At 38.7% G+C, this 19,300-nt stretch overlaps 1 protein-coding gene across 34 annotated transcripts in view; it reads right to left on the bottom strand.

The window, feature by feature from the left end:
* The window catches only part of EPB41 (erythrocyte membrane protein band 4.1), a 204,351-nt gene that overhangs the window by 103,802 nt on the left and 81,249 nt on the right, over window positions 1-19,300 (bottom strand). For all 34 annotated transcript variants that reach the window (XM_060017470.1, XM_060017495.1, XM_060017542.1 and 31 more), the window contains exons 3-5: window positions 17,145-17,357; window positions 13,834-13,938; window positions 6,571-6,613 (exon numbers count right to left, since the gene is read on the bottom strand). In XM_060017470.1, coding sequence (XP_059873453.1) covers window positions 6,571-6,613; window positions 13,834-13,938; window positions 17,145-17,357 — 361 coding nt within the window. The remainder of the gene's footprint in view (window positions 1-6,570; window positions 6,614-13,833; window positions 13,939-17,144; window positions 17,358-19,300) is intronic.

Below are 19,300 nucleotides of genomic sequence, written 5' to 3'. Positions count from 1 at the left end.
TACAGGGGACACAGGTTCGTGCCCCGGTCCGGGAAGATCCACATGCCGCGGAAAGGCTAGGCCCATGAGCCGTGACCACTGAGCCTGCGCGTCCGGAGCCTGTGCTCCGCAACGGGAGAGGCCGCAACAGTGAGAGGCCCGCATACCGCAAAAAAAAAAAAAAAAAAAAAAAAAGAAATAAGTATGATTGGTTATGATGCTAAGAGATACATTTTGTTCAGTACTTATTGCATGCCAGGTACTAAGCTAGCCCTCTTACATACAGGTAGGTGCTACTATTAGTTCATTTTATTTATGAAGAAACAGAGGCTTAAGAAAATACATAGCTAGTGAATCCAGGGTTCTCTTACCCCAAATCCCATGCTTTTAACCATTGGACTTTACTACCCTATAACAAACATCTGTGTTTCAAACATTGTTCTGTTTTGCATTCACAGCATTTCATCTCCAAATATCATTTTTATTGCTATTGGCTGCCAATGACCATATGCAAATTAAAATTTGAAATAGTTTAAATGTCTTAATGAATATGTAGTTTTTTTTGTTTTTTTTTTTTGTGGTACGTGGGCCTCTCACTGTTGTGGCCTCTCCTGTTGCGGAGCACAGGCTCTGGACGCGCAGGCTCAGCAGCCATGGCTCACGGACCTAGCCGCTCCGCGGCATGTGGGATCTTCCTGGACCAGGGCACGAACCCGTGTCCCCTGCATCGGCAGGCAGACTCTCAACCACTGCGCCACCAGGGAAGCCCCGAATATGTAGTTTTAAGCATGCTAAAATATTTAATACAGGAGTCCCTTGGAAATGGTTGATATTTTCCTTCAAAATTTGAACTAAAAGGCAAATTCCAGACAATAAAACAAACTTGTCTCAAATCTACTCAATCCTAATGTTTACCATTAACTCACTTCTAATGTTTCACATCCCAGAAACTTTAAATGGAACTTAGGAAACCAACCCCATAATTGTTTCTCATAAAAAGGGTAAGGGGATGGGGAGGCAATATTTACAGTTCAAATACTGTAAAATACCATCTGTTGTTATGATTATGATATGTTAATAATCTAATCATTGTTAACTTATAATTCCCATATAGACATTAAAAAAAGATGACTTCTGGGCTTCCCTGGTGGCGCAGTGGTTGAGAGTCCGCCTGCCGATGCAGGGGACACAGGTTCGTGCCCCTGTCTGGGAAGATCCCACATGCCGCAGAGCGGCTGGGCCCGTGAGCCATGGCCACTGAGCCTGCGCATCCGGAGCCTGTGCTCCGCAATGGGAGAGGCCACAACAGTGAGAGGCCCATGTACCGCAAAAAAAAAAAAAAAAAAAAAAAAAAAGATGACTTCTATGCTACCTATAAAAAATGTATTGGCTAGAGGGCTTCCCTGGTGGCACAGTGGTTAAGAATCCACCTGCCAGTGCAGGGGACACAGGTTCAAGCCCTGGTCCAGGAAGATCCCACATGCCACGGAGCAACGAAGCCCGTGTGCGCCACAACTACTGAGCCTGTGCTCTAGAGCCCATGAGCCACAACTACTGAAGCCCACGCGCCTAGAGCCCATGCTCTGCAACAAGAGAAGCCACCGCAATGAGAAGCCTGCACACCACAACGAAGAGTAGCCCCTGCTCGCTGCAACTAGAGAAAGCCCACGTGCAGCATGAAGACCCAACATAGCTATAAATAAATAAATTTATTTTTAAAAATGTACTGGCTAGAGCAAATCAATATGGGAAACAAGACAGCTACTAGAATGTTCAATAAATGTGAATTCAGCATTTAAGAACTTTAAACACAAATTCAGTTATTTCATAACATATATAAATGGCAATTTTTTAATAGTATAGGAAGACTAGCATTAAAGAAAGCAAATCAACAACAGTTTACAAAGTGTGATTTTTTTTTCTCTTTGAGCTAACTGATATAAAAAGCTTGATAACACCCACGAGTGGTGGGGAAAATAAGCACTTTCTTCTATTGCTGATGTGAGTGTAAACTGGTACAACACTATGGAGAACAATTGAGAATATCTATCAAAACATAAAATGTATATACTCTTTCACCTAGCAATTCCACTTTCATAAATGTATCTAAACATACACTTAAACGTGGTCAAATGATACAGGTATAAGATATTGTTTGTAATAGCAAATGTCTGGAAACAACCTAAATGTATTTATTTAGCAAGAAAAGATACACTGCCACTATATACTGTTACATGGAAAAAAAAAATCAAGGCAAAGAACAGCGCATATAGAAAGCAACTGTGAAAGCTGGGGGTAGAAAAAAGTGGCTATTGTGAATGGTGCTGCTACGATGCAACTTACTATTAAATGGTTCAGAAAAAAGGTTGTGTGTGTGTGTGTGTGTGTGTGTGTGTGTAAAGAGAAAAGATAAAATAGTAAAATATAAACATCTGAGGAATCTGGGTGAAGGGTACCCAGGAATTCTTTGTACCATTCTTTCAACTTTTAAGTCTGAAATTGTGTCCAAACATTTTTAAAATTAATAATTGAAAAAAAATTCCTGCCTTCTGGGTACACAGGAAAACAGGCACTATCTCATACACTATTGGTGGGGATGTAAACTATTACAATCAATTTAAAGGAGAGCAATTTGGCTATATCTGGTAAAACTAAAAATAAACATACTCTATAATCTAGCAATTCCACTTTAAGCCTAAATCAGTGGGGTGTGTTTTTTTTATTAATTTATTTATTTTTGGCTGCGTTGGGTCTTTGTTGCTGTGCGCGGGCTTTCTCTAGTTGCAGCAAGCGGGGGCTTCTCTTGTTGCAGAGCACAGGCTCTAGGCTCCTGGGCTTCAGTAGTTGTGGCACTCGGACTCAGTAGTTGTGGCTCACAGGCTGTAGAGCTGTGGCACACAGGTTTAGTTGCTCCACGGCATGTGTAATATTCCTGGACCAGGGCTCGAACCTGTGTCCCCTGCATTGGTAGGCAGATTCTTAACCACTGCACCATCAGGGAAGTCCTGGTGGGGTTTTTAAACTGTGGATCATGATCCATTATGAAATCAGTTTAATGGGTCAAAATCAGCATTTTAAAAAATGAAACAGAATACAAGAGAAAAAGGTCAGAGGAGGAATTCCCCGGCAGTCCAGTGGTTAGGACTTGGCACTTTCACTGCCAGGGCCCGGCTTCAGTCCCTGGTGGGGAAACTAGGATCCCACAAGCCGCACAGTGCAGCCAAAAATAAAAGAAAAAGAAAAGAAAAAACTCAGAGGATATCACTGTGAAATTTTCTTTTCAACTGAGATGAATTCCAAAATCATGTTTATAAGAAAAGCTAGTCACGAATGATTAACTGTTATATAATTCAATTTATATGATGCTCAAAAAGGTAAAACAATATTTTTAGGTATACATTCATATATTAGGTAATTTTTAAAAAACTTTAAAAAGTACAATGGAATCATTAACACAAAATTCAGGGCAGTGGTGACTTCTGCAGGGGAAGGAGAGGAGGATACATTTAGAAGGGGCATATCCTGGGCTATAGAATTTCTTAAACACAGTTTGTGTTATTTTATGTATCAGTATTTTTCAGAAGGTATAAGGATTTCTTGCTTTTGCTCTGTACTATTCCAGAAGGAGGTGGAAGTTGCTAGCCTGACTCAGCAGGGGAGATCTCTCTTATTCAGAACCAAGGAAGTTAAACAAAGCTAAATATTAAGCTGGGAGAAGGGAGAGAGACTGATAAACCATAGAAGGTTCAAATGGATTGTTAGGTCCGAGGGAAATTTCAAAAATACAGGCGAAGCAATACTATCTATTGTACATGGGTATGGATATATGAAGGAAAAATATAAAAACATGGACTGACTCACCTCAAATTCATGAAAATAGATTTCTACGGATAGGAAGAGAAGGGGATGGGACTAGGAGATAAACCTTACCTGTACTGTTCTATTTTAAATGTAAAAGTTAACACGTTAATTCTGGGTGATGGGTACATGGGTATTTGTTATATTAGCCTCCATTCTTTTCTATATTTTTTGAAATATGGAAAAAATCTTGCTGGTGAATATCTATTACAAATTTAAACATTCATACTTTTTTATTCTACTTGTAGCAATTTACTACAGATACATCTAAGTGCACATATACATATATATTCAATACATGCTCTCTCTCTCTCTCTCTCTCTCTCTCTCTATATATATATATATATATATTTATATATATATACAGTGCTACAACTTTATAATCATTAAAAAAAATTTTAACAAATGAAATAAATTGATATATATTAATATAAAGAGTATACAAATTATGTTAAAGATTGCATATGTATATTAAATACATACAGAACATACATATTTATATTAAATATATTTATAAAGTATATTATATATAAAATATAATGCATGCATTAAATACATATTTATATTAAAATGTATGTCTATATACACTCAGAACATCTCTGGACAGAACACAAGAAATTAGTTAAAGGACAGGGGAAGAAGGAAGATTGACCTTGTATTATATTCATCTGTATCTTTTAATTTCATACCTCATATTTATATCACCTATTTTAAAAATTTTAAAACTACGTATGATATAATATACAGAAAATACAATATATAACAATGTATAACATAATTGTATTTTTGAAAAGCAAAATTTATATATGCCTAGAAAAAAATCTTACAGATCATACCAGTTTAACAGTGATTACATCTGGAGGATAGGCTTTACAGGCTTTTTACTTGCTTCATGATATATTTTCATAATGCTTAAATTTTTCAAATGGGTATATATTACTTGTTTGATGAAAACTTTTTTTTTTTAAACTCAAGGGCTTTTTTAAAAAATAAAATTATTTATTTATTTTTAATTTTGGCTCTGTGGGTCTTCGTTGCTGTGCTCAGGCTTTCTCTAGTTGTGCCACACAGGCTTCTCATTGCAGAGGCTTCTCGTTGTGGAGCATGGGCTCTAGGTGTGCGGACTTTATAGTTGCGGCGCACGGGCTCAGCAGTTGTGGCTCGTGGACTCTAGAGTGCAGGCTCAGTAGTTGTGGCGCACAGGTTTAGTTGCTCCATAGCATGTGGGATCTTCCCGGACCAGGGCTCGAACCCGTGTCCCCTGCATTGGCAGGCGGCTTCTTAACCACTGCACCACCAGGGAAGCCCGTGAAAACTATTTTTAAAAAACCCAAAATCTTTGCAATAGATAAATGTCAACCGTCTCTTTGGCTCAATGAAATATTTACATTTTGATGTTAAAGTCTGTGTTACAGACACGGTTTTTCTTTCCCATGTTGAAGGAAGAGGTTTTATTATTTTGTAAATTTTTTTTTAAACGACAAACACTTAGGTTATTTTTCTTAGCGAGAGTTTTTTTTTCTCAATAGCCTGGAAGATAATCTACTAGATAGTCTTCTCCACTCATCATAAACTCTGTTTTAACTTTTCTTCCTAAAGAGTCTTCTTGTACAATCATTTATTCCTGAGTAATATTGAATATTAAAAGTATCTTCATTGAAAGGGGCTTGGAATCATGTTTTTTGTTGTCATGTCTCAAATATTCTGAATACTTTTTACTCTGATTTGCAACTTAAAACAAGATTTTATAGGCAGAGAGCAAATATGGAGAGTTGTCAGGCCAAAGTAGTATTTTGTTTCTCTATCTTAAGAAATATAAATAAATAGGGTCTAAAAGAAAACATTTCATCATAACAAAAGTGTTTTCTTTTAAGAAACAAATGAAAAACAAAACTTCTTTTCAGGTGATACACTTAAAACTTACTAATCATGATGAATAACATCTACTGCAGTTCCTACAAGTTTCCTCAAAAATAAACTAAACTAAAAGGACATCTAGTCATACTGGGGGGGTGGGGTGGGGGGGTGGGTAAAGTCTCTACCCTTTAGCCCATTGGGCCTGAGGCTACAAAATACTAATCTAGACTTTTATCAACCTAGAAAAATCTATCCCAGGACACCAGTCTGAGCAGGGTGTTCAGCAGTAATATATGCCAGAGGGCTTGGAGCTAAGAGAAAGCCACAATGACAGAAGGGTCACTGGCAAGGAATTTCTTCTATTCTTTTTTTTCCTTACACAGTTCCTTACATACTTCAATTTGGAAGAAGACGGTTGAAAAGGGACAAAAAAGAACTATAGAGAAGAAAACATGGAGAAGGTTAGAACTCAATAGTCCAGAACAATTTAAATGGAACAGGATCAGGCAGCAAACTCCCAATCGTAAGCTACTACGGTTTCAATCACTACCATTGTGAGAACTGACTCCCATATCCTTTTCTCTTCTATTCTTTGTTTGTTTCCACCTTCTGTTTCTCTCAATCATTCCTATCTTCCCCCACTTTGCCTAGTTGTAAAAAAAAATCATCAAGATCTGACCTACATCTCAATAGTGTCTACCTCTGCTGTATCTTTCTATCATGGAATCTCTACCTTCCAAAGGAAGGCTTTATCTTAATTTCAAAGCCATCTACCATAGTCAGAATTCTAAAGTGACTCACAGCCAGAAAAAGGTTGGAAATCCTCTGACCTACTAAAAAAAAGAAAGAGCTAGAAAAAGGGTTATATTCACTTACCACGAACCTGCTTTTTTATTTCTTTGGCAGAATCCAGCCATGTCTGTAAAAAGAAGAAAAAGCATTCACACAGAGCTCCAAAATACATAAACCACAGAGTACCAGAAGCAGGATTACTGACCATCTCCAATAGTGTCTCCAGGTCAACCTACATTTCCAATATTTTTTGCATTAGTTTCACATAGCACAGTAATTTTGAACAGAGAAACAGGGAGCCAGACAGTTGGGCTTGAATCCTAGCTCTACTACTTCCTAGGTGAGTGACTTTAAGCATCTTTGTACTTCAGTTTCCTCATCTATTAGAGGAAATAAAATGAGATATTAGCAGTAGGGCCTATCTCAGGGTTACTGTGAAGATTAAAAGGTAATATATGTAAAGCTTCAGCAAACAAGAAATGCTAAATAAGCACTTGCCATTTTTATTATTCTGTAAAGACAAATAGAGATCTATAACCAGGATTATTGATCTATAACCTAGATCTTATTTTTCCCTCCAACTCTGACCTCCAGTCTCATTCAAGTTTTCTGTGTCAGCACAGCACCTGGTAGATGGTTCATGCTCAGTTAATGTTTACTGAATGAATAACTATTTTGTTTTTCCTGACTACTCTTGCCCACACTAATTTCTACCTTCACCATTCTCCAACCCCACTTAAAATTTGCACACCACAAGGGCAAGGTTCCTCAACCCATAGCGGACCATGCAAAACTAATGGCACTTAAAAAGAGCCTCACCATTAACATCTTTCATAGGCTCCTAGAGAAATGTTTAAAGACAGAAATTTCTAAATTGAATTGTCTAAAAGATTTTTATTGACATAAGACATATACAGAAAAGTACATAAAACATATGTATAGATCAATAAATTATCAAAGTGAACATATAAGTATAACATTACCAGCACCCCAGGAGCCCCTTTCATGCCTGCTCCCAATCCCCCCACCCCATTCCCCCTTCCAAAATGTTTAAAATTGAATTTTAGTCGTATTTAGAAAAGAAGAGTAAGGGGGGATTACTCCTCACCCTGTACCAACAAGGGCAAAGTTCAAGATGACCATCCCATTTGCCCTACCCAAGGAGTGGGCCTGAACACCACAATCTTACATTTGATTATATATTACACTAACCATTATATAAAGATAGTCACCACAACAGATAATAAGCAAAGAGTGAGGACAAGTTTCCTTTTCTCTTCCCTGCCCCTGCAATTAACACAGATGATTAAGAAATGTATGTTTTTAAAAATATCACTTAATATAAAATTATTCTAAAGTATAAAAACTAAGTACATACTTGCTTAAGTCCTGTCAGAAAGGGCAGGGGGTAACCTGGGTGTTTCTCCTTCCTCTCTCATTAAGACTAAAGAACTTTAAGTTGTTATAGGTCCAAAGGCAAAAGAGGACTTTAAAAGCGCCAACTGATAAGTTTTGTGGAACCTCTGAGAACCTTGCAATCCAGAACTCTTAACAAAGACTACTTTCTATCACTGTGGAATGAACACTTCCCCTACAGAGTGAGGTGACTCCATATTTTCCCTATTTTTAAGAGAAATCTCCCAAAGTAGCCTGAAGCTGCCAAGTTTCTTACAGGGATTGCATGAGCCATTCTATGACTCTAAGGCTAGAATTCCCACCAATCTGACATAGAGGGGGCAAATCCAGATTTGTGCCAATCACATGGGACTCCAAGGTATAAGGTACCTTAGAGAACAAAGTATTATTTCTTCAGTATCTAGACCTCCAAATCAAAGTCAAAATCAAAAAGTGTGTACAAGACAATAAAAAATCAGTGTGCATAACAATAGGTACTTTATGCTCAATTTAAATTATTCAATTCAGAGCATTTTATTTAGCCAACAAGTATTTAGGAATGCCTCCACGTGCTAGGCACCAAAGTTACAAAAAAGGATTTAAAAATAGTGCTCGTAGGGGCTTCCCTGGTGGCGCAGTGGTTGAGAGTCCGCCTGCCGATGCAGGGGACACGGGTTCGTGCCCCGGTCCGGGACGATCCCACATGCTGCGGAGCGGCTGGGCCCGTGAGCCATGGTTGCTGAGCCTGCGCGTCCGGAGCCTGTGCTCCGCAACGGGAGAGGCCACAACAGTGAGAGGTCCGCGTACCGCACAAAAAAAATAAAAATAAAAATAGTGCTTGTCCTCAAGGAGCTGTCAGTCTAAAGGAAGAGCTGAGTAGTGAACAATTTGTCTTTTCTTAGAGGCAGTTAGGAAATGTTTCTCAAAAGAATGTTTTTGGGGAAAAAAAGGTAAAAAAAAAAAGAATGTTTGGGAGATCTAATTTAGGGTTGAAGAACAAATAAGAGTTAGCCAGGCAAAAAAAGAAGTGGAAGTAATTAGAAAGGCACAGGGTATATAAAGAGAACATGATACATCTGAGTTGCTGAATGTAGTTCAGCAAAGCTGGAGCACAGAAGTGAAGAGGAGAGATGTAAAATGAAAAAGAACAGTAAGGGCCAGATCATAGAGGCCATAGTATTCCATGCTAAGAAACTTGGACTTCATCAAGTTACAGGCAAGGGAGAATCACTGAAGGATTTAAAATAAGAGTGACACAAATTTGAGGTAGACAGGGAGACCAAATAAGAAGCTGTTGTTGAGAATGATAATAGTCAGGATTTGTGACTGAGTAAATAGGGTGGGCTGATGATGAGAGGTGTAAAGTATAGTAGTAAACAAAAGTTCCTAAGTTGCTGGCTTGGGCAACTGGGTAGATGTGGTACTATTCACTGAAACAGAAAATGTAGGAAAAGGAATAAATTTTCATGAAGAAGAAAACAATAGCAAAAAACTGAAAACAACCCAAATGTCCCTCAACAATAGAATAAATAAATTATGGTATATTTATATAGATACACATTCAAGGTGTCTTTGGAAATCCAAGTAGAATATTTCAGTAGATAGCTGGATAAGCAGGTCTGGCACTCAGAAGAGTGATTTTAACCAGAGATATAAATTTGGGCACTTTCCCCATATAGGTGGCAAATGAAGCCATGAAAGTAGATAAAAATAATCCAGGGAGCATATAATAGAGTTAAAAGAAAGAAACTAAAGATAAACCTTGGGGAACATTTACAGTTAAGGGATGAAGAGAGGATAAAGAGCTGAGAAGTAAACTGAGAAGAAGTGACCAAGTGGTAGGAGGAAAACAGGAGAGACTGGTGTCACAGAATCCAAAGGAATAGAACATTTCAAGGATGGATAGGCAAGCTCGTCAATGCTGCAAAATGGACAAGGAACACGAAGATGAAAAACTGTCAGATTTATCTTGGCAAGGGCAGTTCAGCAGAGTGGTAAGAGCAGAAATCAAACTGCAGTGAGTTATACCAAGTGCTGGTGAGACTGTGGCACAGCTGCAACCCTTAGTGCTGGTGGGAGTGTGAACTGGTAGCACCACTTTGGAAAACTGATAGTATCTACTAAAGCTGATCATATATGTGTCATCCACAACCCAGCAATTTCACTTCTGGGAATCCAACAGAAATGAATATGACAAGATATGCACTAAAAGACATGTATGAGAATGTTCCCAGGAGCAGCATTCATAAAAGCCACAAACTGTAAACAAGCCAAATGTCCATCAACAGTAGAATGCATAAATAAAGTGTGGTGTAGTCAAACAATGAACTATTATACAGCAGCAAGAATGGATGAACTACTGCTACTCGCCACAACATGGATGATACTCAAAAACATGATATTAAACAAAACAAAAGAAGCCAGACCTAAGAGCACATACTGTATGGTTTCGCTTACGTAAAGTTTAAAAACAGGCAAAACTAATTGATGGTGATAGATGTTAGGAAGACATCTGTTACTTTTGACAGGGCCTGAGGTAGGAGTACTGATTGTTGGGGGCTGGCGGTAGTGACTGGAAGGGGAAACAAAGTGGGATTCTGGAATCCTCCAGAAAAAAATCCTTGATTCATTCATAAATAACTTATTCCAAGCAGGAATAAAATCTAGGAAGCAACTATTGGGTTAGCCAAAAGGTTCATTTTGTTTTTTCCATTAAGATGGCTCTGGTAGCACTTAGTTGTCTTCAACTTCATTTGAAACAATTTTGTTAGATTATATGTGACAGCTGTCGTATCAACATGCATTTAAAAAAAGACTTATCAAAATTGGTGAATTTTTGTATGACATTTTAATATTGAAAATGGAAGGAAAAAAAGCAACATTTTCGGCATATTATGCTTTATTATTTCAAGAGAGGTAAAAATGCAACTGAAACGCAAAAAAAGATTTGTGCAGTGTATGGAGAAGGTTCTGTGACTGACCGAATGTGTCAAAAGTAGTTTCATGCTAGAGGTTTCTTGCTGGACGATGCTCCATGGGCTGGTAGACCAGTTGAAGTTGATAGCGAACAAATCGAGACATTAACTGAGAACAATCAACGCTATACCACGAGGGAGACAGCTGACATACTCAAAATATTCAAATCAAGCACTGAAAATCATTTGCACCAACTTGGTTATGTTAATCACTTTGATGTTTGGGTTCCACATAAGTTAAGCAAAAAAAACCCCTCTTGACCGTATTTCCACATGCAATTCTCTACTTAAATGTAATGAAAACGTTCTGTTTTTAAAACAAATTGTGATGGGCGATGAAAAGTGGACACTGTACAATAATATGGAAAGGAAGAGATCGTGGAGCAAGTGAAATGAACCACCAACAACCACACCAAAGGCTGGTCTTCACCCAAAGAAGGGAATGTTGTGTATATGGCGGGATTGGAAGGGAGTTCTCTATTAGGAGCTCCTTCCGGAAAACCAAACAATTAATTCCAACAAGTACTGCTCCCAATTAGACCAACTGAAAGCAGCACTCGACAAAAAGCATCCAGAATTAGTCAACAGAAAATGCATAATCTTCCATCAGGATAATGCAAGACCGCATGTTTCTTTGATGACCAGGCAAAAACTGTTACAGCTTGGCTGGGAAGTTCTGATTCATCCACCATATTCACCAGACATTGCACCTTCGGATTTCCATTTATTTAGGTCTTTACAAAATTCTCTTAGTGGAAAAAATTTCAATTCCCTGGAAGACTATAAAAGGCACCTGGAACAGTTCCTTGTTCAAAAAGATAAAAAGTTTTGGGGGCCTTCCCTGGGGGCTTCCCTGGTGGCGCAGTGGTTGAGAATCCGCCTGCCGATACAGGGGACAGGGGTTCGAGCCCTGGTCCAGGAAGATCCCATATGCTGTGGAGCAGCTAAGCCTGTGAGCCACAACTACTGAGCCTATGCTCTAGAGCCTGCGAGCTGCAACTACTGAGCCCATGTGCTGCAACTACTGAAGCCCGCACGCCTAGAGCCTGTGCTCTGCAACAAGAGAAGCCACCACAATGAGAGGCCTGTGCACCACAACAAAGAGCAGCCCCCGCTCTCAGCAGCTAGAGAAAACCTGCGTGCAGCAGCGAAGACCCAATGCAGCCAAAAAATTAAATAAATGAATAAATAAATTTTTTAAAAAGATGCATCACTGTGAATCTCAGAACACTAAAGAAAGAGAGAAAAAGAAGAGAAGGAGGGAGGGAGGGAGGGAAGGAAGGAGAGTAAAAGATTCTACTAGCCTAATTCTACACAGGGCAAGAGAGAGGGGAGATCATACAAAGCATCACAAATCAGAATGGCTTTGACCTTCTCAATAGCCAACATTAAAAGCTAGAAGACAATGGAGCAATGCCTTCAAAATTATGAAGGCAAATCATTTCAAGCCTAAAATTCTATACCCAACCAAACTAACAGCCAAATACTACAGTACAATAAACACATTTTCAAACATGTAATGTCTCAAAAAGATTACATCCCATATGTAATTTCTCAGAAGGAGTGCTCTATCAAATACCAGAAAATGCTAAGATAAAGGGGAAACGAGAGAAACATCACAGGAGAGATGTACAACAAATCTCCAGGATAATGGTGATGGGAAATACCTGGGTCAACTATATACAAGACAGAGAGAGCAACTCATCCAGACTGGAGAAGTATGACTCAAAGAGATAGCATATTGAAGAAGGACTGTCACCATCACAATGGCTTTTGCTACTGTATTGTCCCTTTAACCTGACAATGCTAAGGAAGTCTTCTCCAAACTCATTTTTGTACAGGATTTACTTGGGCCATGTGCAAATGAAGTTCCTGCTTTCCCTTCTATGTTCTACTTGTTCTACCTGAATCAGCTAAAGACCTTCATTTTAACCCAAAGGAAAACTCTGCTTTGACCTATTTCCGAGAGCTGAAAGTTAGCCATGATGAATTTAGAAGCAGAAAATATAGAACAGCCCATTACCCCAACCATATCCTGTAAGAACCTGGCCCATCAGACCTTCCAGATGCCCCAAATATGATAAGCCCTATGTTTCCCAGGATTCACTTGTCCACTGACTTCCCCAGAAGGGGTTCTTATAAACAATCAGAGAAGTTGAAACTAGATTATGATTCAGAGACATCAACTTTTTTTCCCAGAAATATCTTATCTAAGGGGGACAATAAAGCCCTTTTTAACACAGCCAGATTTGTTGTTTGCTGTACAATCAAATTCAGCTTTTATATTGGGCACTTTTAACATCACTTTATACAGAAATATATCAATGAATATAAATAAAGCAATTTAATATTTTCTCATTAAAAAATAAATAGGATAGTGAAAACTACTATAAGGAAATAAAATTTGCTGATACGATAGAGTATGGATGGCACCAACAATAGCAAAAAGTTTTCAAAGCAACTGGAAGGTTTTTACCAATGTGAGCACTGGAAGCTCAACTGCAAGATGAAATAATTTCCTCCGCTGAATGCCTTTAGATGAGCCAGCTCCCAGCAATTTAAGTATACTTGGTTCATAGAAAAATTATAACAGTTACATTAAACAAGTAGGTACTGGTACTCAGTGACTTCATTTATATGCCAAATTCAAGTATTCTCAAATATTCTAACATAAACCTGAGTGGGGTACACACACACAATATAAAAACATTCGATTTTATCTCACTGAGCTTGTATAACATAAAATACTTTTCAGAGTATTTTCCTCGATTCATGGGAGGACTTTCTAACTCACAGCTGCAGAAAGCTTTTCACTGTAGTATTAGAGGTGTTGTTTTGTTTTTTAATTACCTTCAATCTTTCCTTACTACGTACACTGTATCTCGGAGAGGCAGGAATAAATACATTCTTAACAACAGTAAAAGAATTAAAACAATTTTGGGGGGTCAGTTTCTTATATTACAAGCAGTCTTCTCACCTTAGAGGTTGCATTATCCCAAATGGCTAGACTAAAGTAGTCTTCTTCCAAAAGATTGAGGTGTTCACATACTCGTTTAAGTAAATCTTGTCCCTTAGCATGTTTCTGCAAAGATACACATACTTTAGTTGAGGTTTCCTCTTATTCCTGCATTTATCACGAAATACCATAAAATGTCACTTTCCAATTTTCTCTTTTATCCTTGGTTACTAACACTTTCAGGTGGCTGCACAGTGCAAGTAGAACGAAGTGAGTAACAAAAATCCTGTTTCTTAATTTGTCAGTTTAAATATGCAACACATTTATAGTTGCTTGGAAATGCTGCTACAAGTCAAAGCAAAATTCCATCAAGCATCCCCCACCTCCATCCTAAACACTACATTCTTTATTTTTGGTGTATTTCCTGAAGCCTGCTATGGGTCGCTGTCAGTCAGCATGAGCACCTGACTTAACTGAATCAGCCGTCAACACTGACAATTAACAGTGGCTATGGAAATCATTGGACTCTCTATCATTCCCAGACCAAATGTCCCAAGACAATGAGCTAGGTCTCAAATCCCTGCAATCTCTTTCAGAAAAATGCATAAAGTATAAGATCTTAGACACCCTCCAGACATTACCTGTTGCAGTGGTTCTTACAGTTGTGCTACAAATCATTTCTTAATGTTTCTCTACCCAGAAAATCAAACCATTACCAATTTGGGGGACTTGTATTCCTGTTTATAGGGAGGAAATGCCATAACTTAGGGACCGAGATTTAGAGTGAAAAAGTCCCTGCTTTTTCATTTACTAGCTAAACAACCTGAGTCAATTTCTGAACATTAGCTTTCTCATCTGTAAAGTGATAAGAAAATGTATACCTGTCCTACCTAACTACTGGAATTGTTGAAAAAAATTAAACATGCTGGACTTCGCTGGTGGCACAGTGGTTAAGAATCCACCTGCCAATGCAGGGCACACGGGTTCGAGACCCAGTCCGGGAAGATCCCACATGCTGTGGAGCAACTAAGCCCGTGAGCCACAACTACTAAGCCTGCACCCCACAACTACTGAAGCCCGCGCGCCTAGAGCCCGTGCTCCGCAACAAGAGAAGGTGCAGCAATGAGAAGCCTGCGCACTGCAACGAATACAGCCCCCGCTCGCTGCAGCTAGAGAAAGCCCGCGCGGAGCAATGAAGACCCAATGCAGCCAAAAATAAATAAATAAATTTATTTTTTTAAAAATAATAATAAAAACATTTTTAAATAATAAAAAAAATTAAACTTGCTAATGTCTTCTGAGAAATACATTTTTTAAAACTTCCAAGGGCTTCCCTGGTGGCGCAGTGGTTGAGAGTTCGCCTGCCGATGCAGGGGACACGGGTTCGTGCCCCGGTCCGGGAAGATCCCACATGCTGCGGAGCGGCTGGGCCCGTGAGCCGTGGCCGCTGAGCCTGCGCGTCCGGAGCCTGTGCTCCGCAGCAGGAGAGGCCACAACAGTGAGAGGCCCGCGTACCGCCAAAAAAAAAAAAAAAAAAACTTCCAAAAAATTAGAAATCATTTTTTGGCACATATACATGACATGTCCTTCGAGAGACATGTCTGAGCTGAGCTATTTTTAATGACTATTAGTAATTCACATAGATGTTAACTCATTTATAGACTTATCCCATCTACATTATATCATTTTCTTCATTTTCTCCCTTCTATGTTTTCACTCTACATGACAGAGATGATTAGGGAATTCTTCACATACAGGTCCCTACTCCCTTATTTATAATTCCAAAATTCAGAAGTTCTAAAAAGTAAAAGGTTGGGCTTGTTTATTTTGTTTTTGTTCAAAGCTCATCTGAAGGCAAATTCTGACCTGAACTGTTATGGGCTATATTTTATCTTTATTTATCCAACTTAGAGTGAATCTTCATATATTTTACCATAGAAATAATGTGTTTGATAATGTACCTACTGCTACACACTCTGCTGGGAATATTATGAAATTTGCAGAATACGTACTTGTTGCTTTTCTAAAACCCAAAATATTCTGAATTCTAAAACCCAAAATATTCTGAATTCTGAAACACATCTGCCCCCAAATGTTTCAGATATAAGGGACCCATATCTAGATTTTGGTCTGAATGGGAAGAATGAGTGTGGAATAGCTTTCCCCATCTCTAGACTAGCTAGTGGTGAGAAGCAGCAAGAGCAGACCCTAGGTCTTCTCCAGTTACCAGGTGTAGTAACTATTTTAAAAGTGCAACAGTGTATTTTTCTTGATTTCTATTTCAAAACTTGGAGAGAGAATTCCTATTAATAAACACAGCATAATATTTTAGACTACTTATTTGTGTTTTGATATATTTGCATATAAATAATTCAATTTCAAAATAATTTTTTACACACCTAAGATACAAGCATATGTGAATTATATGTTTTATCAAAAGGCTATTATTAGTAATCATCACAATTGCTTTTTATCAAGCATATCGTAATTGGCAATTACTGCTCTAGTTAAAAAAATAGCTGATAGGGCTTCTCTGGTGGTGCAGCGGTTGAGAGTCCGCCTGCCGATGCAGGGGACGCAGGTTCGTGCCCCGGTCTGGGAGGATCCCACATGCCGCGGAGCGGCTGGGCCCGTGGGCCATGGCCGCTGAGCCTCCGCAACGGGAGAGGCCACAGCAGTGAGAGGCCCGCGTACCGCAAAAAAAAAAAAAAAAAAAAAAAAGCTGATAGATTTTTAAGGACTTTTAACTTGTCTTGAAGAAGCAAAAGAATAACTGGAACAACTCTGACATTTTTATTCAATCTTGATTCAATTATTTATTCTTTCTGGAAATAATAGAGAATTTTAATAAATGGGATTACTTAATTTAAGTTTTTTATATACTATCTCATGGAGCTAAAGAAATACATTAAATAAAGCTCATTAAGGTTTAGATCTGGGAGAGCAGAAATGAACAGATAGTAAATTTTTTTTTTTGATAAATACAATTATGGGTACTGCTAGACCTAGAAATTGAGGCTATCCTGGGAAATCTAGTCATGGAAGATCACTCTATAAATAACAAACCAATTTTTTTCTTAAACAAAATTATTTTGGATTATAAAAGTAACACATGCTCAATTCACAAGATTTGGCAGATACAGAAAAAGCTGGAGAAGAAAATAAGACTCACTCATAATCCTTCCACACCTTCACCTCCAGAAAATCACTATTAATATTTCAGTCCATAGAAATATTCATTATACTGGGTCTTAGGCCACGGCACCACTTACCCAACCCTACATGAAACAATTTGTAAGAGTTCTAACCACTTGAGATTGAAATGCGCTCACCTCCACAACACATTCATAAACTGTGTCATCCAACAAAGAAACCTTGCAATGCATGTTTCTGTGTCTTCTGATCGATTTCTGGGAAGCTTTTAATTCTCTTTCTGCTACTGACTCAGGACTTTCTTCTTTTACTTCTGTTTTAGAGCAGTCTTCCAGTCCTCCTCCTTCCTCAGTCTGAAAATCGGGATCTTCTCTGTGTTCTTCCTGAGCAGGCTACATACCCATGACATCACCAAGTCAGTAACAAAGACATTTCACAAAACATGCAGTATACACTTTTGCCTATAATATTGCTACCAATAAAAGCACTAACTGAAGAAGAAAAACTGTTAAAACAAATACAAGTGATATTAAGATTATTTTTCTGTAAAAGATATTATGATCTCCCAAAAGATCCACAGACTCTGCTATTCTCAAAACTTTATGATAGAAGGTAAAATCCCATCTTTCAAATCTATAAATGAAGGTTTCAGGTAAACCAGAGGACAGCAATCTGTTGCTCTCAGCACTATATTTTCTCCCTGACTATACCATTGCCTATTATTAAAACCTATTAAAACTTAAACATCTTTGCCCCATGCTCCTCAATTTTAGCGAGGTAGCCTTATGAATTGCAAAACGAGTTGTGATTTTTCATGCAATCTAAATTTTATGAATGGGGAATTCCCTGGTGGCCCGGTGGTTAAGACTCCACGCTCTCACTGCCAAGGGCCCAGGTTCAGTCCCTGGTCGGGGAACTAAGATCCCACAGGCCTCGAGGCGCGGCCCAAAAACAAAATAAACCCATAAATTTTTTTGAATGGCTAAGAGGGGTTCTTGGGATCTTTTCAGAGCATAAGGCAACAAATGTATAGTAGGTTAACAACTGTAAATACCAATTAACTCATTTTTACCAGGTATCAACCATGATAAATGCAAAGAAGATTCAAAGAAGCAAGAGACAGATTGAAATCTGGATGTCCTAGGGCAATCATTAAGTCATCCCAAAGCAATACAGGTAAGTGAGACATTTTGCATACACTTACTTTCATCACAATAAAATTGCTGAAAGGTTCTTAACTAAACCTCACTAATTCTTTTCTTTCAAAAAAATACGTAGTTGGGGCTTCCCTGGTGGCGCAGTGGTTGAGAGTCCGCCTGCCGATGCGGCGGACACGGGTTCGTGCCCCGGTCCGGGAAGATCCCACATGCCGCGGAGCGGCTGGGCCCGTGAGCCATGGCCGCTGCGCCTGCGCGTCTGGAGCCTGTGCTCCGCAACGGGAGAGGCCACAACAGTGAGCGGCCTGCATACCGCAAAAAAAAAAAAAAACCAAAAAAACAGAGTAAAATAAGCTTTTGCTTTCATAGTATGAATGACAAAAGTAAACACGTAGTACAGATTTCAAAAACACTTTAGAGTTTTTTATTTTCAAAGGTTAAAGAAAAGAAAAACTTCATTATGATGCTGGTAAAAAGAAAGTACTACTTTACAAGCATTGATTAAATATCAACTATTCAAAAGAAATATAGGGGGCTTCCCTGGTGGCACAGTGGTTGAGAGGCCGCCTGCCGATGCAGGGGACACGGGTTCGTGCCCCGGTCCGGGAAGATCCCACATGCCGCGGAGCGGCTGGGCCCGTGAGCCATGGCCGCTGCGCCTGCGCGTCCGGAGCCTGTGCTCCGCAACGGGACAGGCCGCGACAGTGAGAGGCCAGGCCTGCGAACCGCAAAAAAAAAACCGTAGTTGACATTTAGGAAAAAGGATTTAATTATTTGGCTCCTGCTCCTCCTGCATTAGATATTGGAGGTGTCTACAAGTCTCCTTACCCTCCTTCATGACCCTCTTAAATGTTACCTCTTCATTAAGGCCTTCACTGGCTATCCTACCTGGCCTATCCCCACTCTACTAGTATTCTTCATGTTAGTACCCTGTTTATTGCCTTCATAACATTTATTACAATACATAATTAATTTGTATTTACAACTTTTTTTGTCTCTTCCATTAGACTATAAAGTTATCAAGAGTAGGGATGTTTGTTCAATAATAATAATATTTAATAATAATAATGAAAATAATAACAAACATTTATATAGAAATTACAATGGGTCATTTACTGTTCTAAAAGCATTACTTACATGAACTCATTTAACCCTATGGGGAGGGTACTATTATTATC

The sequence above is a fragment of the Delphinus delphis genome, chromosome 1, assembly GCF_949987515.2.
Source record: "Delphinus delphis chromosome 1, mDelDel1.2, whole genome shotgun sequence".
Lineage (NCBI taxonomy): Eukaryota > Metazoa > Chordata > Mammalia > Artiodactyla > Delphinidae > Delphinus > Delphinus delphis.
This window is presented reverse-complemented; position numbering and strand designations above follow the sequence as displayed.